Raw genomic sequence first — 26,637 nt, forward strand, 5'->3', positions numbered from 1 at the left:
AAACACCTGAAAATAGCTGTCCACAACACTCACCATTCAACCTGACAGAATTGGAGAGGATTTGTAAGGTAGAATGGCAGAGGATCCCCAAATTCAGGTGTGGAAAACTGTTTACATCATTCCCAAAAAGATTCATGGCTGTATTACCTCAAAGGGGTGCTGCTGCTAAATACTGAACAAAATTTCAGAATATTTAAGGTTGTGTGGTATTTTTTTAAATTTTTCTGTCAATGTAGGATGCTTTGTTTAGATTAATGAATAAAAAAAACTCAAAAGACTTTAGCAAATGGCTACAATACAACAGTGAAAAATGTAAGAGCATCTGAATACTTTACATACCCATTTAGTGTGTGTTTACGCGTATTTTTTTAAATTGAATTTTTGGTGTATTTATTTTTTCTTATTGTTCAACTGGTTAAAAAAAGAGCTTTAATTGTTATAGTGTCCCTGATAGAACTGATGTCCAAATATAGTGAACATCTGTTCATTTTATTCAGGTAATCTAAACACCCGACGACAGTGACTTAGCTTTGTACATGAAGTGGAAGTTTAGTTTTTGGATTTTTTTTTCTCTTATTTGTGTGGCTATAAACATATTTTCTGTATCAAGATTGCAGCCCAGATTTGCAGACAAGCCGGTTTGGTGCAGAAGTCCAAAGATGTAATCGACTACAGCTCGGAAAACTTCGCCATTGTGTTTGCTGCCATGGGGGTAAGTAGGAAAATTAAAGCATCCAGCCAACAAGTATTTTGTCATGCACATCTGTGGTGCTAATCCAGCTCTTAACCGTGACAATACAGCCAGTGCCCTTTCTTCCACTTTGCGTTCAGTCTTATTCATTAGGTGATTTAAACTTTAAGTCGTTCTTGTTACTTCTGCACCTTTGAGCATATCCTCCTGCCAAGTAGAGGTTACTAATTCAAGAGACCCTTAACACTGTCATCCTGGTAGTATCAAATTCTCTCCCCTTCAGCTGCACCTCCTGCCTGCCTTTTGTGGCAGGTTGACCTTTACCAAACTCCCAATTTGCTTCACTTGCTGAATACTTCCATTCCCCATTTCACTAAGTCACATCCCATTGGGATGATTCCAACAGGAGAGTTTGCCAATAGCATTTTACAATTAAAAACATGTTTTACAAGTTGCACTTCTTTTGTACAGTAATCCTCCACTGTATGACGGTTGTTGCTCTGCAGTCCCACCATATTGCAGGATTTTATTTGTATATTTTTATCAATTGTTCTTGCATTCTCTCAACATCTTATCTTTCAACCTGCCACAATAGACATTTTTAGGCTATATATTTCCCAAAAAACTATCATGATAAATGACTTTTTTTTTTTTGTTGTTGTTATGTCACTGATATTATATGATAGAACCTACTCAATCAAGTACATCCTTTTTTAGGAACAATTAAATATACGGTCATCTGAGATGACACGCTGTGGCGACCCCTAATGGGACAAGCCGAAAGGAAAGAGGAAGAACTTTTACTTCTGAAGAAAACTGAAGACAGGCATGAAATTGCAGCACAAGAAATAAAATGTCTTGGATAAATAAACATTTTAAGTAAAATCAGGCTTACCTAAGTTTGCAAATATTGGACTTAAACATTTGGCACAGAGGCATAGTCTTATCCCAATAGAGTCCCAAAATGTCATAAAGCCCGAGAAATTTGAATAATAAAAACACCATGTATGTACTTGAAAGCATGCGAACGTTTTCACTGTTTTATAACAGATGCATTTTAATATTTATGTTTTTGTCTTTGATTTTTCTTTATTTTATGAACATTATGTACTGTATTATTTATGCTAACGCTTGGCTTTTGAAAAAGAGACTTCATCCCTCAATAACCTTCTTTCCAGTTAACTAAAGGAAAAATAAAATGTAAAATAAATTCGGTCCTCATGCTGCTAGACTGTGATGTTTGACCATTGTTTGCTGAAGTCAACTTCTGCCTTTGCCACTGTGGTTATGGTTTATATTCATTTAACTGTAATTGTGTATGTTTGTGTGTGTGTGTGTGGTGTGTGTGTGTGTCTTACTGATAACTGCACAATTATTCACATACCTGGGCTGCCACGTTTTGCTTTGCAATTGTCTTTTTCCGAAAAATTTCTACTACATAATCATCATGTGCATTCTAGAGCCCCCTGGCTTTGTGAAAAGTTATTTTTATTTCATGCTGCAGTCGACAAAAATTAGACGACGAGCCCCAACTGGTCCGCAGGCTGGAGTATGGATATCATCTGTGATGTAAATGATGCCTTCAAATGCTTAGCATAATATAACTTGCGTTATCATTTTCGAGTGTGATTTGCTATTATTGGTATTTCTGAATAAATCAAATGTTATGAGACATAAGATGACAGAGCAATCACTGTTGAAAATATCTTTTGAAAAAAAAAAAAAAAAAAACTTCCAGCACAGTTCTTTTTTTCAACCAGAATTAGCAATTTTTTTTCGATTTAAAAGACAGCGTACCCACTATTATAGTTTTTCCTTACTATATTGCAGTTCATTTTATTTTTTCATATTCATATTGCGCATAATATGCCAAACATTATTAAAAAAAAAAAACTGTCGCCTAATGTCAGAATACCATCACTCATTACCAAAAATGTATGTGGACTCCTTCAGCCCCTTTCCGCCTCTGAATATATCAGAACCATAGTCCAAATCAAGTCAAGCTTTTTCTCGAGTGATCATACAGTATATGGAGAGCCTCTATCGAGATGTAGGCCGACATAAAGATGTCCACATGAATTTGGGTGGTGAATGAATGCAGTTTTGGTACATTAAGCAACATTAACCTTTTGACTCAGAGATCCTCGTCAGATGTCCACAGTGACAGCCACCCATGGCCATCAAAGTCTGCGGTCACCTCATCCTCATGACTGTATAAATATTCTTTGTGTCTCAAAATCAAAGGGCTGTTTGTCATTGTCCAAATCTGATTTATCAAACTTCCAAAAGAGTATGAATACAGCGCCCTTATGGCAGGTGTCTGGCGTGATCGCCAACAGTGGACATCAAACTCAGTGTTTCACAAGGCCACTTGTGAAACAATGCCACCATGCACCTGACTGAAACATTTTTGTCATCCACAAGAAGTATTTTCAGGCGTCTCGTAGATATTTTTGATGTAATGAATAAAAAATTGAACTGACAAAATCCATTGTGTGCACACTATCACTATTTTCAGTCACTACCGTCCAAAAAATATCCAGACTTTCAATGAAGGCATTAAATTAATGAATACATAGTAGTTGAATGAGAAAATGTCATCACCTTCTTGGGCTTCATGTGCCAAGCCATTGAAAATTATTTTGAGGGACTTTATCTGCAGACATCATTTGTAAGTCCAGAATTATGCCCCAATGTTCACTCATTTTATATAGTGACTTGCCTATGAAGAGGAAAACACTTAGCATCTGTTAAAATATAAAAAAAAAAAAAAAAATAGAAAACTGGATTTCGTTCTAATATTTTCAGATGGGGAAAGTGACATAAATAGAAATCTCCACATAGATTTTGGTGCTAATTGGTTTATTTTTTTGGCACTAAGCAACTTTATTTTTCTCATTCAGTGTGGACTGTCTCCAAATTGGGATGAAATAAAACAGAATTACGTCAGCGCATGGAGGCTACTTCGCAGATTTCACCAGTTGCGGGCGTGGTCTGGAGCCTGACCTCTGTAATAAATGAGGGATTACTGTAATACAATGTATAATTATTAAATATATTCTTAACTTTAATTTTGAAACAGAAGCCATGGAAAGTAGTGACAACTTAATATTTAAATATGACTATTGTTCAGTTATTTTAAGGATTTGAAAAGACATGGGGTGGTTGTTTATAGTATTTGTTAAAAAAAAAAAAAGAAGACATTTATCATTTTAATACATAATTACTGCCAAAATGAAAAGGACAGCCATTTAGCAAAAAAAAAAAAAAAATACATGAAGTCGGACAGCTATTTGCTTTATAGTCAATCTATGTAAATTGAACATATCAGTTATGGTGTATCATTACTTAATGTTTATCCATTTCTTTCAGGTCAACATGGAAACTGCTCGTTTCTTCAAGTCTGATTTTGAAGAAAATGGCTCGATGGATAATGTTTGCCTTTTCTTGAACTTGGCCAATGATCCCACGTAAGATTTAGTCACACCTAATTATTTACTACCTTTACATTCCACATGGACTGAATTAGCAGTTTCTATAATGATTACAACACTGGCGCTTTAATTTCCCCTTCCCCCTTCTTTCTGTTCCCAACTAGGATTGAACGTATCATTACGCCTCGCCTGGCTTTGACTACAGCAGAATATCTGGCCTACCAGTGTGAGAAGCACGTCCTGGTCATTCTCACTGATATGAGCTCCTACGCTGAGGCTCTGAGAGAGGTAACACATCTAGCCCAGCTGGTTAAGATCCAGTTTTTCAACACACACCATATTTTTTAACATAGTGCAGTTAAAAACTGAGGAAACGAAAAGAATGTCTTGTAAATTTGATACACCACAGTGGAATGTTTTTTTTAATTTCGACGAAAAAGAACACACGCACACAATGCCCGTTATTCAGATAAGTATATCACAGAACTATATCAGGGTGTCATGTCTCATGGAGATATATATATATATATATATATATATATATATATATATATATATATATATATATATGCATGCTTTGTAATATCCACCATAAATCCAAGGTCCTGCATCTGCTTTGCCCAAAGAAATTCCTCAGGACAGCACCTCATCTTAACCTCCTTACCTCAGTGTGGTTTGGCAGGCCATAGATATGGTCTTCCTCTATGAGAAGACTTTCAAATTACGGTGATTCACACTTGTGGATCGGATGAAATTAAGAGTTTTGAAGACCACTTTCATGATGTTATCTATTTTAATAGCTTGCAATACAAAGCCTCCTGGTGCAAAATACAGTGAAAAGTCAAAAAATCATGTCCTCTATTTGTGGATTGGACTTGCTCTTGTAACTTTGTCACAACACCCGCCCACAGCAGTGTTACTGTCTCAGCTGTGAGTAAAGACAGACTGCTGTTTCTTCCAACGTCTCATTCGCCTTCTTTCTTCTCCACTCTCATTGAAAGTTGTCATATTTGTTGGTATGAAGACTCAAATAGTGGCGACAAAGGTTATATTCTTTCAGCACTGCAACATGCTGTGAACACACCAAACATACAACTTTCCCATTCACTTAACCGTAAATAAATGGGAGGATAACCATTTTTCTTGGAGCACACTCCACTCTGCATCCATGTTTCTTTTTTTTGACAAACATATTCGGGCAATGAGGCTGCCAAAGCACTCACTAAAAGTACCGTGCCATAAAAGTCGTAATAAATGTCATAATAAGATGTGGGTACCATTTGTACCATATGTATAGTTTACATGACTCAATATACAGTAATTTAGACTAGTAGGCTTAGAATTTATATTGACTCTAATGCCTTCATTTTTGACTTTTTTTTTTTATGTCAGAAGGCTCAATGAGTGAAGGTACGTCCCCACTAGGTAGCTCAATTCCACTTTATGCACTTTTCTATTGGCATATATTTTCCTTCGTGACATGTTATGAAAAAAATTAAAAATGCCCAGGTTTTTTTGTTGATCAATGCAGGTACATCTCCATAGAGTTGAAGTTGGTGGAAAAGTTCATTTCAGTCCTCTTGGATTACTCGTATATAGATTAATGAACACTTGGGAAAATATAATGAAAAATAATTTAGATTGTTTCTTGTTTTGTCATGGATTATTCTAGTTTCTAGAGATGAATTTGGGGTTCTCATTTTCTGTAAGCTATCATCAAAGTTATGAGCATGTCGATATATATATATATATATATATATATATATATATATATATATATATATTACCGTAGTTTCTCAAATAATGCGCAAATGTCATATAAAAAAAAAAACATAAAAACAACATGAGCTTAAACTACATAATATGAGCATCATGGGCACATTAAATAAAAACGGGAGAGCACACACAATGGAAATTGTTGCTTTTTTTTAAATGTGCCCATTTCCCTCATTTCTACATAGTTTGAGCTTATGTTGTTTTGATAGCCACCTGACACCACAGGAAAGCTATGGCATCAGGTGGGTGAGAGGCTGTACTCTGGAACCAAAACTCTTGGGATTCAAAAAATGTTTCCCCAGAAATGCCATGGATGGCACAGAGGATGACATGGTGTGGGAGCAAAATAGGATCACTGTTCATAAATTCAGGAGGCACCAGAACTGAACCAAGTCACCAAAAATAGCTACGATGGACATTTTTCAGATTGGAGATGAGCCAGATGTTATTTTTGAAGTCTTGGCCAAGGATATGTACATAAACTGCACTGTGCACAAACTTTTTTATGCACAAATATTTAATGCAAAAAATGTTTAGGTTTAACTTTAATGTTTAAGAGTGTTAAATATTTATTTAAGACTGAAATATGTGTTAACTGTATTGATAAAATGTTATGCCATCATTGAGCATTTATTTTAGTTGGGTGAGGGATTCTGTACTGACAATTACAGGGACCAGTACAAGCGTGTCATTTGGCCTGTCCCAAGATTATATTACGGCTACACCACATGCACAATGATTATTATTAAAGGGCTACTGTCATGAAATGGATGATTTTTAGTATGTTATTAATGAAAAAACGTCAGCCAATATGTGCCCATGTGTTTTTTCACCACAAAACACGATTTTGACGGATACAGCTTTTTGTAACTCCCGCCTTGAAAATCCTCTCGAGAGATTTGTTTTTGAGAAGAAGCAGGAAGTGACGTAAAGGACAGCGGCGCCCCCAAGTGGACTCGTTTGTTTCCGTTAGTTTTACCTCCGGGAAGGAAGCTCGTTGTTCCTTTGTGTTAGCCAAAATGCCGGCTCATTGCATTGCTGGACATTGTTTGAACACTCGGGAGAATGGATTTACCCTTCATAAGTTTGCATGAGACCCGGTTCTTTGTGAAAAATGGATTGCACGGGTGCAGAGGACGAGAGCTTCATGGGTTCTGAGTGACAGGTAGGTGTGTGTACAGTTACTAAATAAAAATAATGGTTTGGGTGGACCACGTAATCTGTCTCTCATAACACAACAAAAGATCCACGTACGAAAAATGTCGATGTGCGCGTCGGGCTGCTGCGCGGATGGCGGCGAATCTGAAGAACCCAACCAAGAATGCTTCACTCAGCCGTGTGGGCACAGTAATGCGCCCCGGATCGATGGCGTTCATCGAGTACTGCGGTGGCTATGAACATCCCCCTAAAAGCAGCATGGCTCGGCTCCATTATATGCCACCACAGCTCCGAAAATCAGCCACACCAGCTGAGGCGCCACGTTCGGCGGTCACGGCTTCCGCGAAGGCTGCGTGTCGGGCTTTGCGGATGGGTGCGGCTCTGAAGAACCTAGCCAAGAATGCCTCACTCATCCGCGTGCGCTCAGTAAAGCGCCCCGGCTCAATTGACCCCTCCGTAGAAATTGCGTCATCCGCTTCGCTGACCAATCAGAGGCCAGAGATCTGCATAAACCACGCCCCTTGTTGGCGTCCGCTATTACCTCAGACAACGTTGCATGGTCCAGTATAGCTTTTGTTAGCGTTTTATCGCGTATTTGGGTTCTTTAATAATAGATATGGTTAAGAGGTGTAGTCACGGACTTTGTAATAGTGACGACGGGTATCCTGAAAGGCTCGTTGGTGGAGTTCAATTCTTACCCTTTCCAAAACCGAAGACCCAGTACGAAAAATCTCTTCAATGGATTAAACTTTGTAGAAGACGGCATGATCAACTGAATCCATCTAAAATCAACCAGAACAGAAGACCGAGTACGAAAAATGTCTTTGATGGATCAAACTTTGTGGAAGATCGTATGATCAACTGAATCCATCTAAAATCAACCGGAAAAGATATGTTTGCACGAACGTAAGCCCAATATTTGATTTTCAATACATGTCTCATATAAATGAATTAGCAGTTCTTCGCTTGCATAACATAGCTACGTCATTGACACACTTGATCTGTGTTGAGTTATATTTTGCGATGATCTGACTGCACAAACGTGTCTCTGTTGGCGGCTACCGAGTTAAGCTAAACCGGACTAGCGAGTCCTAAAAGCCTTCGACGTGCACCGAGACACCAAGACTGAAGGAAGGATGTTTGAGGACACTAAAGTAGTGATTGTCGTACTCGGTCAGGACTTACGTAGGTTCGGCACTAATTCAAGAATAATTATTGAGGGGAGCGCGTGACGTTACACAAAGAAAACGAGAGAAACAACTCATAAATCAAGCCTCTCCTTCTTTTCCTTCATTCGGCGGTGGTTCACAAACGGCTATACAGATACACGTACAGATTCTGCACACAAGTGTGATATGTAACACGAAAATAGGAAACTGTCAATGACGAATTCGTCTTTGGGTTATAATATATTATATTATGTGGCTTCTCGGTCTTCCTCTGACTCCGGAAAGATCTCGCGCTAATATCAATGGTTTCTCCGTCGATATGCATGTAAATACCATTGAAATACCCCTCGCTGAAATACATGAAGCCCTGCTGTCTGCTTTTCAACGATATTTCACTATTCGCTAAGAATGCGAGTGAGAAATCAGCTGGTAAATCGGACAATTTCGCTCTAGTCTTTTCTTCCTGCGCCGCCATTTTAGCTAATTGTTTGTCTGAGGTTAGCACACGTGGGGTGACGTAACTTCAGGAGGCGTGGTTAAGTGCCCCTTACGGAGAGGTCAATTGTGTTGTTCATCGCTATTGCGGTGTGTATAAACAACCCCCTAAAGCAGCACCACTCGGCTCTTTCGTAAGCCACACCAGCCGGCTGCGATGAGCTGCGATGCCTCATCTCCCCCGCGAAAGTGGATTGTACGGGGATGAGGTTTGGCCGTGATCGCATATCATCTGAATATGGCTCGAAACAATAGTGTAATATTGCCCCGAGAGCTCAAAACAATACTTTAATATTCCCCCGGTAACTTCACTCGGTTGTGTGGATTTCTCGTTTTCGAAAAGAGCTTCCGTGTCAGAAGGGGCGTGTTTGTCTCCCATATTTAGGGTGCACCGCGTGTTTTCATTGCCGAATGTCCGGGTGACGTCACGGACGGAGGATGCAGCCAATATGGCGACCACTTGGATATCGTACAATGACACTTCTGCAACTTTGTGCATAGATGACGCGCGCTCCAGTCACATTTATTTTTTCGTGTAGGCATTGAAGTGAATAATGTTGTTTGTATTTTTCATTACAATATCTATTTTAGAATGTTTATGGGGATTGGGCATTAATGATTGTTGTACAGACAGTTTTGTCAACTTCAGGACGCATTATACTCGAGAAATTATTGGATGTGTATTGTGTTTTTATATATATATATATATATATATATATTATATATATATATATATTGTGTGTGTGTGTCTTTATGCAGCTAATGATCTCCAACAGGTGATTCTAATTTTAAATATTAAGTGAAGTGTAGGTTGACCTTTTAGAGGTGGACTATAACAGGTCTTTGAGCAACAGAATTTTTGCTGATTGGCAGGTGTTAAAATTGTCAGGTGTTCAAACACTTATTTCCAGCTGTAACATGCAAATATTTTTTTTAAATCATACATTGTGATTTGTGGATTTTTTTTTTTTTAGTCTCTCACAGTAGACATGCACCTAAGATGAAAATTTCAGACCACTCCACAATTTCAAATTTAAGAGAAAAAGAGAAACTTGTAAGATCGCAGGGTGTTGAAATACTTATTTTCCTCACTGAATGTGAAAAATCTCGAAACGTTTCAGTGTGTGTCGTGGATCCCTCTTACAGGTGTTTTTTTTTTCTTTTTTAAATTAACACCCTAACTAAATGTATCTTTTGACATTCCAAATCATTGAAATACACCTGTATCTTAAAACGCCACACCGCATACAAAATATTCAATATTCCAGCTTTCTTTTCATGGTTTTTACATCCAAATGTGTTAAACAAGGACAGAGCACCTATTGATTGAAGCCACCCACATTTTAAATGACCAAAAATATTGGTACAGACCTGATGAAATTAACTCAAATTAACTTAAAGTGAGTACCGTTTAGCCTTACTTTAGACCTTCCACTTTTCCCCCCCGATAAAGTCCTTTGTTGTGTTGGAAGTCTGTTTTGGGTCACTGTTTTGTTGCATGAAGTGTCTCTCTAATAGTTTGGATGTATTTTTCTTTAAATTGCCAGACAAATGGTTTGCCAACATCAAGAGTGCACAGGCGAACGTATCACATTCCACTTTTCAAAGTCTTTGAGAGGAGAAATACTAGGTCAAACCACAGGATGCAAACCACTCATCAGCAAAAAGAGTCAAATGGCCAATTTGGATTTTACAAAAAAAGTACAGAGATGAGCCAAAAAAGTTTTGTAACAAAGTTTTATGGACTGATGAAAACTACATTAACTGCTAACAAAAGGATGGAAAGTCCAAAGTATGGAAAAAGTAAGCCTGTGCTTTTGATCCAAAACGCACAAGCTCATCTCTGAAGCATAGTGGAGGTAATTGCATGGCTTGGGCTTGCATGCCTGCTTCTGGAATGGCCTCACTCGTCTTTATTTATTATGTAACTCATCATGGTAGTAGCAGAATTAAGTCAGAAGTCTACAAAACCATTTCATACGGCAAGTTGCTGAAAATTTCATCCAATTTCTTCGGGACAAGCTTCATATTGCAACAAGACAATGACCCAAAACCCACTGCCAACACAACAAAGGACTTCAGTGCGAAAAAGCGTAAAGCCATTCATATATCTTAACCCAATAGGGCATGCATTTTACTGACTGCAGAAACTGAAAGGCTGCAGTAAGGGCCTTGAAAACTATTTCAAAGGAATGATGCAACAGTCTGAAGTCAGTGGGTCGCAGGCTTGATGCAGTTATTGCAAGTAAGGGTTATGGCACCAAATATTAAATGTTATTCACTTTTAACCATATTTGTTTTGATAACTTTGCTCACTTGAAAAGTGGATGGCCAAAAAAAGGTATGTGCCAGGTTGTTTAACAAATCTAGATGTGTATATATATATACCATGAAAAAAAGCTGAAATTCTGAAACTGTCTCATATTCATCTTTTGATCTGAAACCCAAATGTCTTCACTCTACAAAACACAAAGGAATTGACCTTGCTTGTTCCAAGAGTTTTGGTGGGGATTGTATTTTCGGGCGAGAGGGGGGGGGACAATCTGAACTGGTCACCAGCCAGTCCCAGGACAGATATAAACAACTATTCACACATATGGGAAATTTTGAGTCTTCAATTAACCTACCATGCGTGTTTTTGGGATGTGGGAGGAATCCGGAGCAAACGAACCCAGGTCTGGGGAAAACATGTAAAGCCCAAACAGGCAAAGTCGGATTGAAACCTGGGTCCTCAGAACTGTGAGGCAGCTGTCCTAATCAGTACTGCCCCAATAATGGAATTATAATATGAATTTAATGTTTTCCATTTATTTTTGCATTCTTTTTAAATCGTTCATATTAATTTGAAGGTGATGAAGTGAAGACAGGCGGCACGGTGGTTCAGCTGGTAAAAGCGTTGGCCTCACAGTTCTGAGGACCCGGGTTAAATCCCAGCCCCGCCTGTGTGGAGTTTACTTTGTCTCCCTGTGCCTGCGTGGTTTTTCTCCGGGTATTCCGGTTTCCTCCCACATCCCAAAAACATGCAACATTAATTGGACACTCTAAATTGCCCCTAGGTGTGATTGTGAGTGTGGCTGTTTGTGCCCTGCAATTGGCTGGCAACCAGTTCAAAGTATACCCTGCCTCCTGCCCGTTGACAGATGGGATAGGCTCCAGCACTCCCTGTGAGCCTTGTGAGGATAAGCAGCAAAGAAAATGGATGGATGGATGCATGGATGGATGGAAGTGAGGACAATGTTGATTGCCAACTATAACTCTAGTCTCGTGTAGTATTGGCACGATGACATCCTTGCTTGAGAAGTGAAAAGGGAAAATGTACTGTTTCCTTTTATATGGAAATACCTGACCTTATCCAGAGTTACACTTAATAAGAAACCCCACATTATCACAGCCCCCATGACTACTTCCCCTGTTAACTGTTCCCTTTTCTTTCATTTGCTGGATCTTCAGTCAGATTCTTGCTACACATCCTTTTGTATCCCTGTCGTAATCCTTTTTTTGTATAGTTTGCTTCTCAATACACTGGCTGCATGATTCCAGGTGTTAATAGTGCATTTGTGATTACCGTAACCTTGACCCATGTACTTCCTACTTTGCTAGGATTTGAATTGCTTGATGTGTAGTTCAGAACATACAAAGAACCTTGAGGACAAAAAAACAACGCGTTCCTATTCAGGCATATAAAGGTTGAGTCTTTAATAGACAAGTATTTAACCCTCATCTCAACCATCGACCTGCGACTCCAAGGATAAAGGGCTGCGATGTATTCACCTTTGCGTTGAATTCACTTGACTTGGGAGGTGGAGGGGGAGCAGTCTTTAAACAGGGTGGCAACATTTCCAACCAGTTACTTGCTGCTTTGTATATTTAGCAACACTTGACTTTGTAAAAGTAAGTCTTCTCTCAGCTTTTATCTTGGATATTTTCACAAAAATTCAGGAAGTCATTGAACTGCAAATGATTTTCTCCTGAACAAATGATTTTTTTTTTCTTAACTCATTACATTTTTCATTGAATCTATTTGTATCTATTTTCTATACCGCTCATCCCCGTGAGGGTTGAAGGTGTTAATTTTTACACGTTCAAAATGTCCCCAACACCCCAACCCTACAATTGAACACAATGACATTTATTTTTAGCTTATAACTATCATATAACAACCTAAAAACCTTAACCAGTACTGGAAGCAACTGGTGTTGCACATTGTCGATTTAAGAAATAAATACTCCAGAATTGTTGAGAAATCGAGTCAATACAGATCTTCTGTGTACAGTAGTGCCGTAATTTCTCAAAAATAACATGCAAATTTTTCCAAAAATATTTTCAAAAAGTTAATTGATTTTTTGTTTTTAAGTCAACTTTGGGGGTGCGCATTATACTTCACGACGCATTATACTTGAGAAATTATGGTAATTTGTTTTTTGTTGACCATTCTTCTGCATCCACTTACGTCCAGTTAGGCTCTTGCCAGCCGACGTGACTTTTCTGCTTTCCTGTGCACAGCATCTCTGAGCATCTGCCACCTGGCTTTCTGCTCACTCACCTCACTTTTGTTGTCATCTGATTAGTGGAAAGTGTCTTTTGAGTCTTGAGAAATTTTGTGTTTAATGTGTTATTGTTATGAAATTAAAAAGGCTTTCATAATTGCATTAGTCACAGAGGGAATATGTGTGTGTGTGTGTGTGTGTGTGTGTGTGTGTGTGTGTGTGTGTGTGTGTGTGTGTGTGTGTATATATATACATTTACTATTAATTTACATTTTAAATATGTGCTTTTTTTTCACATGCTTAACTGACTCATAATTACCTATCAGCTAGAAGAAACTGCTGCTAGTGAAAGCTATCCCCGCGAGGATGTCAGGACCTATTGTTAAAATCACTCACACTCACTGAATAGTATGTTCATCTGGCAAACGAATCACTCATCCTACATCATACCTTAGCAGATCAAATGTACGAATCACTCTTCAGTTCCTCAGCTCACAATTTCACTGAACGAATCACTCAGTTCACTTAGGTCCCTCCTCTGCCTGAATGTTGCTGGCTGCTCATTGGTCATTCGCCAAAGTGAGTAACATCACTGGGGAGTTGCAAATCAGTCCTGCCCCACCTGCACAGTGGCTGCTCATTGGTCATTCGCCATATATTCAGATGTGATAGAACGGTTCAACAGTTCCGTTTCCGAGGTGAGCGAGCGGCAGCCAAGTAAAAAGAAGAAATTGTTTCATACACTGATTTGGTTCAGTTCATTCCCTAAAAAGATTTGTTTGTCTGAACAAATTGTTTACGACTTTCACACTATCATGGCCCGACTTAACCATATCAGACCCTGGCACAGTTACCCTGCAGGGCGCTGTGGGAAATTTGGCTACTGTGGGTCAAAGACAGAGATTGAAAATGGGTTCTTAGGAAAGCACAAAATAAAGAATTGAATGGGGGGACTTTGAATGTGGGGACTATGAAAGGAAAATCTCGAATTGTTTGACACAATGGTGAGGAAGGTGTATATGTTGTGTATCCAGGAGACAAGGTGGAAAAGCAATAAGACTAAAGGTTTAGGGGCAGGGTTTGAATTATTTTACCATTGTGTAGACAGGAAGAATAATTGAGTAGGGCTCATTTTAAAGGAAGAGTTGGAAGAATGTTTTGGAGATGAAAAGAGTATTGGATCGAGTGATTAGGTTGAAACTTGAAATTGAGGGTGTGATGTATAATGTAGCTCGAGACTATGCCCCACAGGTAGGATGTGACCAATAGGTGTGAGAGAAATTCTGGAAGGAGCTAGACAAAGTAGTTCTGAGCATCCCAGACAGAGAGCATTGTGATTGGTGCAGATTGTAATGGACAAGTTTGTGAATGTAACGGGTGTTGAAGAAGTTATGGGTTATGACGGCATCCAGTAAAGGAATGTGAAGGGGCGGATGGTGGCAGACTTTGCAGAAAAAATGGAAATGGCTCTAGTGAACACTTTTTTTTTTTTTTTTATCCAGAAGACACAGGAACATATGGTGACCTACAAGAGCTGAAAAATCGAAGGTGGATCACGTCTTGTGCAGCCAATGCAATGTGAAGTTCAATGACTGTAGGGTTATGGTAGGGGAGAATGTTCCTCGACAGCATAGAATGGTGTTGTGTAAAAGGACTCTGGTAGTGGAGAGGAAGATTTAAAAGGCAATGGCAGAGCAGAGATCCATGTGGTGAAAGCTGAGAAAGGAAGTTTTGTGCAGCTTTTTGGGTACAGGCTCAGAGAGGTGGACGGGAGGAGCTTCCAGAAGACTGGACCACTACAGCCAAGGTGATCAGAAAGACAGGCAGGAGAGTACTTGCTGTATCTTCTGGCAGGAAATGAGAGGTGGATGTGGATGGTGGAACCTGAGATTTCAGGGAATCATACGAGGAAAGAGGTTAGCTAAAAATGACACTGAGAGAACATAAGAGAGAAGAAATGAATGCATTGTGATGTGTTGTAATGGCAAAGATAGAGGTGACAAAGGCTAACCATTTGGCATATGACAGTGTGCTTGGTTAGACATGAAAGAAAGAAAGGATATTTACAGGTTGGCTAGATAGAGGGATAAAGATGGGAAGGCTGTGTGGGTGATTAAGGATAGAGATGGAAATGTGTAGACTGGTGCCAATAGTGTGGTGGATAGATGGGAAGAATACTTTCAGGACTTGACGAATGAGGAAAATGAGAGAGAAGGAAGAGTCTGGTGGACCAGGAAGTGGCAATGCTTAGTAAGGAGGAAGTTAGGCATTAAAGAGTATGAAATATGGAAAGGCCATTGTTCCTGCTGACATTGCTAGGAAGGTATGGAAGCATCTAGCATTGGTGCCTGTGGAGTTTTTGACCAGCTTATTTAACAGTTCTCGCAGGTGAGAAGGAAATAGAGAAAATGGAGGATGTGATGCTGCCCTTTTTTTAAGAAAAAAGGTGATGTACATAGCTGTGGGAACTTTCGAGGACTAAAATTGATGAGCCACACGATGAAGTCATGGGAAAGAGTAATGGAGGCTTACACTCGGGATAGAAGTATTTGCAAGCATGGTTTCATTTCTAGGACGAGTACCACTAATGCATTATTTGCCTTGAGGATGTTGATAGAAAAGTAGAGATAAGGTCAGAAGAGGCTATGTTGTGTCTTTGTAGATCTAGAGAAAGTCAATGACTGAGTACGCAGAAAGGAACTGTCGTACTGCATGCTGACGTTTAGAGTGGCTGTGAAATATGCTCGAAGCAAACAGGATGAGGACAGCAGAACAGTGGTAGATATGCTGTTGGTGTGACAGATGAGTTTAAGGTGGTAGTGGCACTGCATCATGGATCAGGCCTGAACCATTTGCTATTTGCAGTGATGATTGATGGATAGGCTGACAGATAAGGTTAGACTGGAATCCCTGTGGACCACAATGCTGGCATATGACATTGTGATCTGCAGTGAAAGCAGACAGAAGGTGGAAGAACAGTTAGAAAGATGGAGGCATGCACTGGAAAGAGAGGAATGAAGATTAGCCAAAGTAAAACAAATTACATGTGCATGAAGGAGATGGGTGGAGAGGGAAGAGTCAGGCCACTGGGAGAAGAGATAGCAAGGGTGTATGACTTCATATACTTGGGTCAACATTTCAGAGCAATGGAGAGTATGGTAAGGAAGTGAAGTAATGGGTCCAAAGCAGGTTGGAACAGCTGTCGGAAGGTGTCTGTTATGTTACATGACAGAAAAGTCTCTGGTAGGTTGAAGGGCAGTACCACTTCAGGACCACAGTTTGTAAGAAAGTGGTGGGGCACCTCAGCCTTAATGTACGGATTACAGATAGTGGTGTTGAAGAAACAACAAACAGGAAGTAGAGGTGGAATTGGTAGAAATGAAGATGTTGAGGTTCTCTCTGAGAGTGACCAAGTTGGATAAAATTAGAAATGAACTCTTCAGACAGCCAAGGTTAGATGTTTTGGAGACAAAGATAGAGAGAGCTGCCATTTAGGACGGCCTTGCCACAGGTCAGCATGGTCAATAGCCCAATAACGCTCATTCTAACAAATGTAATAAACTGTTAACTTTCCCTTAAGTGTCCGTGTGCGGTGCATGGGGCCAAGCTGTGGAGTTTTGGATGAACTCAATGGATGTCCTTGACCCCACTAAAGGCTAGTAAGTACTACCCTAGTCGCTAGTAGCAGATCACAATAGAGCTGTCTGGTCTGGTCCAACATGCCGTCAGACCACTGCATGATCCTCATGCTGGTCAATACAACAGACACTGTGGTCAAAATAGAAAACATCAGGGAAAATGCATTTTTTCAAGTTGCATATATAGATGATAACTAACTGCAAACTGTAGTAGTGGTAGAAATGAGCAAAGCCCTAATTAATGGGAAACTCGTATAACCATACATCATGATTCTGTACTAAATTGTTGTCTTTCCACATTTTCAACACTTGCCTTCAAATAAGTGTAATATATTTAGAAACAAATCACCGAGATGACTCTAGCGGGTCTTTGAGTGCTATAATTATCCTCCATGCTAATTACCTTATCCTCTATTGATAAAATGTATGAGTCGAGAGAAAGTGAGGCATCATTCTACCTTTATTTTTGCAAGCAGAAGAACAAGCTTGTACTTTTTTCCCCCCACTACGACCAGTGCAAGCAACTCACCACTCAACACGTCATCCTCACGTATGGTGTAACACCAAACTAAAATCATTCCACCACAGCAAACAGAAAAGCACAATCAGCAGACTACAAAACAACCAAAATGATGAGCGAAGACATAATTGACACAAAACATGCACTTCAAACACTATTTACATATGTTTAGCACCACAAAGCATATAGCGATATGTCTTGATAGCAACACTTTCTTAAAGGATACGATAGCATGTATGCACGCTATTTCAAAAGGCACTGGGAGTAAAACTGAGTTTGGTTGTACTTTGTTGAAGGATTGAACAATGTAGCAATACAATATAGCTATATAGCGACACTAGCTTAAAACATACAGTAGCATGCATGCACACTATTTAAAAAAGCACCAGCAGCAAAACTGAGTTCAATTGTACTTTAGTTAAGTATTTAACAATGCATGTAGTCACGTTTATCCTCATCCATAAATCCATCAAAGTTCTTATCTTCTGAATCCAGAATATACAGCTGGGCAAGTTCTCTAAATACGCTAGGTTCCCTCTCGTCGTTGTCAGTCTCGTTGGTGTGCAACTCCTCAGATATGATGCCGGCTTTTCAAACAACAGTGGAAGCAGACATGTTAGCCCAAGCATCCACAATCCATTCACAAATTGTGGTATAACTATCCCGGCGCTGGCTCTTAATAAAGCTGTGTTTGCGATTTGTCATCCGTTGCTCCCACGCCGCTTAGAACTTCACTTTGTCCAACATGTTTACACCGATGTCCAGCAAATGAAGTTTCTTCGTCAAGGCTCCCGGAATAATAGTAAGATCCAATTTCATTTGCTGCGCTTGTTTTGTTTCATGCTGTTTTTTTGTTATTTGATCATTAATCCATTACTCGAATTGTTCTTCCACCTCAGACCACCTTGCCTTGTTTCCATGGAAACTCAGCTTCATCTACTTGAATTGGTGAAGCTCGTTTTTCTGCTTCCTCAGATTGAGCACCATGGATTCGTTGATCTTGAATTCTATCACGGCTGCTTGATTCCTATGTTTTTCCGCGTAACTGATAGCTTGCAGTTTAAACTCTGCTCCGTAAGCATGTCTCTTCATTGGTGCCATTTTTGGGGGTACCTAGCCAAAGTGATGTTATAAACCACAAAGCACATAACGGCATTATATACATACTGGAGGGCGTGTCTTTAGCGTCCTCTCGCACACCCACACTTCCCCCAGTAACAATCGTGTGCTGTCCTATCACACGTCTGCTTTTCCTCTGTACAGTGAAGAAAATAAGTATTTGAACACCCTGCTATATTGCAAGTTCTCCCACTTTGAAATCATGGGAGGGGTCTGAAATATTCATCATAGGTGCATGTCCACTGTGAGGGAGTTAATCTAAGAAAAAAAGTCCAGAAATTAACGATTTGTGTGATACATCTGCAAATAAGTATTTGAACAGCTGTCTATCAGCTAGAATTCTGACTCAAAGACCTGTTAGTCCTCCTTTAAAAGTCCACTTCCACTCCATGTATTATCCTGAATCAGATGCACCTGTGTGAGGTCATTAGCTGCATAAAGACACCTGTGCACCCCATACAATAACCCGGCCGGAAAAGGGCTATGGAGAAATTGCCAGGTAGCTTGGTGAAAAAAGGTCCACTGTTGGAGCAATCATTAGAAAATGGAAGAAGCTAAACATGACGACCAATCTCAATCGGAGTGGAGCCCCATGCAACATATCACCTTGTGGGGTCTCTATGATCCTTGGAAAGGTGATGAATAAGCCCAAGACTACACAACAGGACTTAGTCAATGACCTGCAAGAGCTGAGACCACCATTTCCATGGTGACTGTTGGTAATACACTAAGACGTAATGGTTTGAAATCATGCATGGTACGGAAGGTTCCCCTGCTTAAACCAGCACATGTCAAGGCCCGTCTTATGTTTGCCAATGACCATTTGGATGATACAGAGGAGTCATGGGAGAAAGTTTTGAGGTCAGATGAGACCAAAATTGAACTTTTTGGTCATAATTCCACGAACCATGTTTGTAGGAAGACGAATGATGAGTTCCATCCCAAGAACACTATCCCTACGGTGAAGCGTGGGGGTGGTAGCATCATGCTCTGGGAGTGTTTTTCTGCACATGGGACATGACGACTGCACTGTATTAAGGAGAGGATGACCGCGGCCATGTATTGTGAGATTTTGAAGAACAACCTCTTTCCCTTAGTCCGGGCATTGAGGATGGGTCATGGCTGGGTCTTTCAACATGAGAATGACCCGAAGCACATCACCAGGAAAACCAAGGAGTGACTCCGTAAGAAGCATATCAAGGTTCTGGGGTGGCCGAGCCAGTCTCCAGACCTCAACCCAATAGAAAATCTTTGGAGGGAGCTGAAACTCTATTTCTCAGCGACAGCCCAGAAACCTGTCTGATTTTGATTTTTTGATTTTTCTTTTTAGATGTATGGATTAGAGACGGTGGCACTGAAGAAACAACAGGAAGCATAACTGGAGATAGCAGAAATAAAGATGCTGAGGTTCTCACCTGGAGTGAGCAGTTTGGATAGGATTAGAAATGAGTTCAGTAGAGGGACAGCCAAAGTTGTATGTTTTAGAGACAAGGTTAGAGAGAGCAAACTTCGATGGTTTGGTCATGTTTAGAGGCGAGAGAGTGTGTATATTGGTAGAAGGGTGCTGAGGATGGAGCTGCCAGGCAAAAGAGTGAGAGGAAGACCAAAGAAAAGACTGATTGATGTTCTGAGGGAGCACATGAGGACAGTGGGTGTTAGAGAGGAAGATGCACGAGATAGGCTTAGATGGAAAAAGATGACATGCTGTAGCAACCCCTACCGAGACAAGCCGAAAGGAAAAGAAGAAGAAGATTATCTCCCTCACAGTGGACATGCACCTACGATGAAAATTTCAGACCCCTCCATGTTTTCTAACTTTTTCCAACTTGCTAAATAGCAGGATGTTCAAATATTTCTTTTCTCCACTGTACAACTAGCGTGTCAGCAGGAAATGCTCCCAGTCAGTTACAAATTTTGGACATCGGTTCACATTTAAGGAGCTCTGCATTTTAAAGCACCCCCCATTGATTTTGGAGAAACATTAAGACTTTTAAGTGCGCCTTATAGTCGTGAAAATATGGTATACTAAAAATACTAAAATCCATAGTTTTGAGATTGGCAAATTGTTTTGTATCGTTAAATGTTGTTTTCATGTGGCCCTCTCACTCATCACCAACTATTATATCAATCCTTAAGGTGTCTGCTGCCAGAGAAGAGGTGCCTGGGCGTCGAGGCTTTCCTGGTTACATGTACACTGACTTGGCCACCATCTATGAGCGCGCTGGCAGAGTCGAGGGCAGGAATGGTTCAATCACCCAGATCCCCATCCTCACAATGCCTAATGATGGTAAGAGCTGCATACTTAATCAAAAAGTTTTGGCTTGCCTTCATATCCAGAATCACTGGAATAATCCAGCCCATTACATCTCCTTGACTCTAAATGGAAGACAATTTGAAGGTAGCCGCCTTTAAAGCTATTATAGGTTCTACTCTTCTGGAAATTCTTTATTTTACGATTTGGGCCCCCACATTTATCAGAGTGGATAAAATGGTTTCTAAATTTGTTCGTATGATTGAAATTTAGAACGTGCATGCACAAAAAAATTTGTATTCGTCAAACGTGCGGCCACCAGACGTGCACACCATTAAGGAATGCTGGTAAATCCCATTCCTTCTAAACTGCCATCATCGCAGACGTTGAGCCTCACTTGCGTTGAGAAATGCCTCATATTGACCATCTGATAGCAACATTTTAGATTAACTTCCTTCTCCAAAAACAAGGGTGATTAAAACGTTGATTGAGAACATTTTCAGAGAAGTGGGATAGTGGTTCAACTTGATGGATCGCAGAAACAAACCTGACATATTTTTTGGTACAATTAATGCAGGTGTCACCCCATAATTAGAAAAAAAATGTCATGGGGCACTAGGAGAATTTAACCGTTCCTGTTCTATCAAGCAGAAGAAAGAGATTAATGAAATCAAAAATAAAAATAAATGGTTTGACATAAAACCTCAATCCCCCAAAAAACTGTCATGTCCCACAGATGATTGTTATATTTAATCAAAGTCAGGAGAGCCAGTGTTGATACATGTATTGCAAGCATACCTGTTGACATATTATTATATTGAATGCGCAGCCAGCCAGCCACCCTGAACCAGAGCTACCATGGAGTTTTGAATGCATCCAAGGAACTATTCTGCACAATGAATGAATGAATCATGCATCCCTCCAAGCAATATAAATCACATATTTGTGCATTGATAAAATTGAAATGTTTCCGGTTCACTTAGCTGAATGTGTTGTGTGATGGGTCCTTTGATAGAAATGTCAGTGCAATGTATGGCTCCCAAATGTTTAGGACACCATTGTTGAAATATTGGCATGTTGGTGACTCGATGTTCATTGCTGCCAGGGATATACTTAGTGTACATTGGCATGATATGACTTATTCAGTAGCATTCAAAATAGTAGCACTCCATTGTGACTTACCAGATTAATCCATGTTTTCACTATATTTTTTTTTTATTGCTACATGTCAAGTTACCAGTTGGTGAAGTAGATTCTCAGAAAACCAACAAGATCTAGCATTCATGATATGTAGACTCTTAAGGCAATTGGGCCTTTAGCTGTAAGGAGTGTGTTTAAAAATTAAAATAGCAGTGTGGCATTCAATCAGTGAGGTCATCGATTTTGTGGAAAACAGATGAGAATCAGGTGGCCTTTATTTAAGGATGAAGCCAGCACCTGTTGAACATGCAATTCTCCTTGAAAGGTTGAGAAAAATGGGTTGTTCCACACATTGTTCAGAATAAAAGCGCACTTTCATTAAAGGTTTGATTGGAGAGGGAAAACCTTATAAAGAGGTGCAAAAAATTATAGGATGTTCAGCTAAAATGATCTCTAATACCATAAAATGGAAAGCAAAACCAGAGACACGTTGCACAAAACGCAACCATCAAAATGGATCACAGAATTGCCAGAATGGGGCTTAGGCAATGATAAGTTCCAGGATGCTCAAAGACAGTCTGGAGTTACCTTTAAGTACTGTGACAATGAGAATACATTTGTGTGAAGCTAATCTATTAACAAGAATCCCCACAAAGTCCCTCTGTATACAAAAGGCTACAATTTGCCAAAAAACACATCAACTAGCCTAAAGAGAAAATAGAGGAGGATTTTGTGGAGTGATGAGAGTAAAATTGTTCTTTTTGGGTCCAGGGGCTGCAGACAGATTTTGAGATGACTCCCCAAACTCTGAATTCAAGCCACAGCATTGTGGTGAAAGCATGATATGGGCATGTTTCTCCTTCTATGGTATTGGGCCCATCTATCCCATACCAGGGATCATCAAAATCAGACTCAGAATCAGATTTATTGGCCATGCGTGTAAAAAAAAAATAAAAAAATAAATAAATTAAAAAAAAAAAAAAAACAAGGAATTGTTCTCGGGCAGTTGGTGCTGTCTTGGTACAGCATTCCGAACAAGAACAACAAAGTAACAAGAACAAGACACATTTCTGTTTGTAGGAACTATTCCTTATAATAGTCACAGATTTGCAAGATGTAAAGTCTTCTTCATTTAGAACACATAAGAGATAAGAGTGTGTCAACATCCGACATTCTGTTAAGCTTGGATCATGCACTGAGAAATTAGTTTCAATAAGACAATGACCCCAAACACACTAATAAACATGCAAAGTCTTGGTTACAAAACAACAAAGTTAGTGTCATGGAGTGGCCAGAAAAAACAAGAAATATAAATGAATTGTGGAATGTTGTTAAGGAATGTAGGCGTGAAATAACGGCTGAAAGGTGCCACAGGTTTGTTGATTCCATGTCACACAGATGTGAAGCAGTTATAAGAAAAAACTGTGGTCATACAACTCAATATTAGTTTAGTGATTTAAAGGATTGGTAAATCCTAGAAACAAAAACGTTTGTACAAAATAGATTTGAGTTTGAAAAGTCCGACGGTACACTGCTATTTTTGTAACAACCCTTTCAACAAAGTGCCCAATTACACACCCTCAAGAGTGTGTATATCATGAATGCTGGGTCTTGTTGGATATCTGAGAATCTACTGCATCTACTGTTTGACATTAAGCAATAAAAAATATACTGTAAAGGAGGATTAATCTGATTAGTTACGTTTGACAGCTATTATTTTGAAATGTAGTTGAACTTCATGTTGTCTCATAATTACCGTTAAAATGTCCTGGTGGCCGCAAATCCCCTTGACGACAGAAGCTGGATGTCCACTCGGATGGCTTTGGTGACAACCCTCTTAGTACATTTTTTTTGTAGCTTCACCTTTTTTTTTTTTTTTTTTTTTTCACCATTAGGCTCTCTGTGTCCACATGGTCACAGCTGAGTGTAAATTTACACATGTGCTACGTATAAATCCAATCTGATAAATGCCATTCTTTACATGGAAATGTTTTTACGGACACCTTATGTGCACTTCTGGGGGTATGCACACCTGAGGACCTGGAGTCTGTCAGTGGACATCTTTTCCCATCCAAGTAGGACCTTTTTGGTCACAATACTTTTGTTTACAAAATACGTCATCTTGGTTGTTCATTGATGTGTTATCACACAAAACATTGTAACCATTAGAAATGGGTTAACAAGACATTTGATGCCTGAAGTTACTATAGCAACTACATTATGTTGTGCATGCTCATACCTAGTTGAAGAGTAGTTCCCCATTACAAGTACACGAATGTGTTGACATTTACCGAACTTTTCCTAGTGCTTCTGAGGAGCTTGATTTAGAATAAACGTAGTAGAAATGGGTTGCTCCACACATCGTTCATAATAAAAGCGTACTTTTACTAGTACTAGAAAACTGAATTATGCATTTTATGTTCTACGTGGCTTTATTTAAATGCTTGCTGCTTGAATTGATTTCATTAAATGTTTTACCATGAACCTGAAATCGTGAAATGAACAAATGACCTAGTTTAATTTATTCCATCATTTGAACATAAAATGTTTTTCCCCCCCTTACCTTCCACTTTTACTCGACTTGCAAGACATCACCCATCCAATTCCTGATCTGACGGGATACATTACTGAGGGTCAGGTGTACGTGGACAGGCAGCTGCACAACCGTCAGGTAGGATGGTTTTTTAAATCTATAATTAACAATTTTTCTTTTATTCATATTCCAAATATGCTTTGTCTTGCAGATTTACCCACCCATCAATGTTTTGCCCTCTCTGTCCCGTCTGATGAAGTCTGCTATTGGAGAGGGTATGACTAGGAAGGACCACGCTGATGTCTCAAACCAACTGGTAACACATGTCCTGTTGCAGTCTATTCTAGTAATTGTGTGTGTGTGTGTGTGTGTGTGTGTGTGTGTGTGTGTGTGTGTGTGTGTGTGTGTGTGTGAGAGGGGGGGGTGAAGTTCACAATACTGATTCGTTTTGTTTTTTACAGCAATTTTCTGAGTATTTTTCGCCCGTTAAGTTCATTTTCTTGCAATATATTCTTCACTTTTAGTATGCCTGCTATGCTATTGGCAAGGATGTTCAGGCCATGAAGGCTGTTGTGGGAGAAGAAGCCCTCACTTCTGATGATCTTCTGTACCTTGAGTTCCTACAGAAATTTGAAAAGAACTTTATTGCCCAGGGTAAGTTGAGTCTAAACAAATTTATCTGTTGTATTTTCTGTTATTTTTCAATTTTGTGAAGTCAACCAGAAAAATTATTTCAAATGTCTTTGTTAAATTTACATCAGTTGAGAAACCAGATATCCAGGATACAAACTGCATGTACAATTTTGTTCAAAATAACAGCAGTCCCACATCACTTGCAAGATAAGTCACTGCTTTGATTGGAATTTATACTTAACTTGTAAACGTATGGAAAACTAGCAGACCCAACAGTCATAATGAGTATACATCTAATTCTTTGAAGCTGAATAATTTACTGAAAGGGTCATATTAAACAAACAGCAGTACCGAGTTCAGTTAGTGACGTTATTGATTGTGTGGGGAAAAAAAAACTGGTGTTAAATGTGGACCTTACATAAGGATCAAGGTAACTGACTTTGCAAATACTGGCTGTGAATTGGACCTAGACACGAATCATGCTTTTTAATTTGAATTATTTTACTGTTACTTTACCTAACTACAAACACCAATTCAAATGAAGTTGGGACCTGGTGTAAAATTTTCATAAAAATGGAATACAATGATTGGCAAATCCTTTTTAACACATATTGCCAAAAATGTTCGCTTACCCGCTTTTACTCCTATGATCTGAAGTGACATACCCTCCTTAAGCCATACAAACCGTATTTGACATTGGTCTACCTTTTACAGCCATAATGGCTCTAACTCTTCTGAAAAGGCTTCCCGCAAGGTTTAGGTGTATATGTGTCAGCAATTTTTGACAATGCTTCCAGAAGCCAATTTGTGAAGTTGCACACTGATGTTTGACGAGAAGGCCTGGCTCTGATTCTGCAGTCTAATTTATCTCAAAGGTTTTCTGCCAGGTTGGCATCAGTACACTCTGCAGGCCAGTCAAATTGAGCCACACCAAATTCTCTCATCCATGTCTTAATGGAACTTGTTTTGTGCGTTGGAACATAATACTATATTAGAACAGGTCGAAGCCATCCAAAAACAACAGCAACAGCTTGGTATGCTGAATCCTTCCTTTCACTTAAACTAAAGAGAGCCAATATTTTGGACAATTTCCTGATCCTAACTTTGTGGGAACTCTTCTTCCATGTCTGACATGCCTGTGTAGCTGTGCACAAAGCAAAAGGGCACTACTAGACGAACTAGCACAAAGTGATAAAGGGTGCTTTTTGCTGACAATTACTCATTTCAAATTGTTGCAAATCATGGACATTGTGTCTTCCGAGTCAATGAGGAAAAAGACCATCCAGATTCTTCTGAGTGGAAAGTTCAAAATCAAGCATCTGTGATGGCGTGGGAGTGTGTTAGTGCCCATTAGATGGGTAACTTGCATATCTGTGAAGGCATTCTAAAAGCTGAAAGATACATGCAGGTTTTAGAAGAATTATGCTGCCATCCAAGCAATGTCTTTTTCATGTACGTCGTTGCTTATTTCAGCAAGAGGATACCAAGGCACATTCTGCATGTGTTCCAACAGTGTGGCTTCGTAATAAGAGTGCAAATACTTGACAGCCGCTCATTAAAATGTGTGACGAATTATGAAGTGCAAAATACAAC

The 26,637-nt window shown here is 39.4% G+C and overlaps 1 protein-coding gene across 1 annotated transcript in view; it reads left to right on the forward strand.

Annotated features, from left to right (window-relative positions):
* Positions 1-26,637, forward strand: part of atp6v1ba (ATPase, H+ transporting, lysosomal, V1 subunit B, member a) — a 103,584-nt gene that overhangs the window by 74,945 nt on the left and 2,002 nt on the right. The window contains exons 7-13 of the mRNA XM_061836797.1: positions 611-712; positions 4,064-4,161; positions 4,290-4,413; positions 20,624-20,774; positions 24,467-24,549; positions 24,623-24,727; positions 24,936-25,065. Coding sequence (XP_061692781.1) covers positions 611-712; positions 4,064-4,161; positions 4,290-4,413; positions 20,624-20,774; positions 24,467-24,549; positions 24,623-24,727; positions 24,936-25,065 — 793 coding nt within the window. The remainder of the gene's footprint in view (positions 1-610; positions 713-4,063; positions 4,162-4,289; positions 4,414-20,623; positions 20,775-24,466; positions 24,550-24,622; positions 24,728-24,935; positions 25,066-26,637) is intronic.

Source organism: Syngnathoides biaculeatus, chromosome 12 (genome assembly GCF_019802595.1).
Source record: "Syngnathoides biaculeatus isolate LvHL_M chromosome 12, ASM1980259v1, whole genome shotgun sequence".
In the NCBI taxonomy this organism is placed as follows: domain Eukaryota; kingdom Metazoa; phylum Chordata; class Actinopteri; order Syngnathiformes; family Syngnathidae; genus Syngnathoides; species Syngnathoides biaculeatus.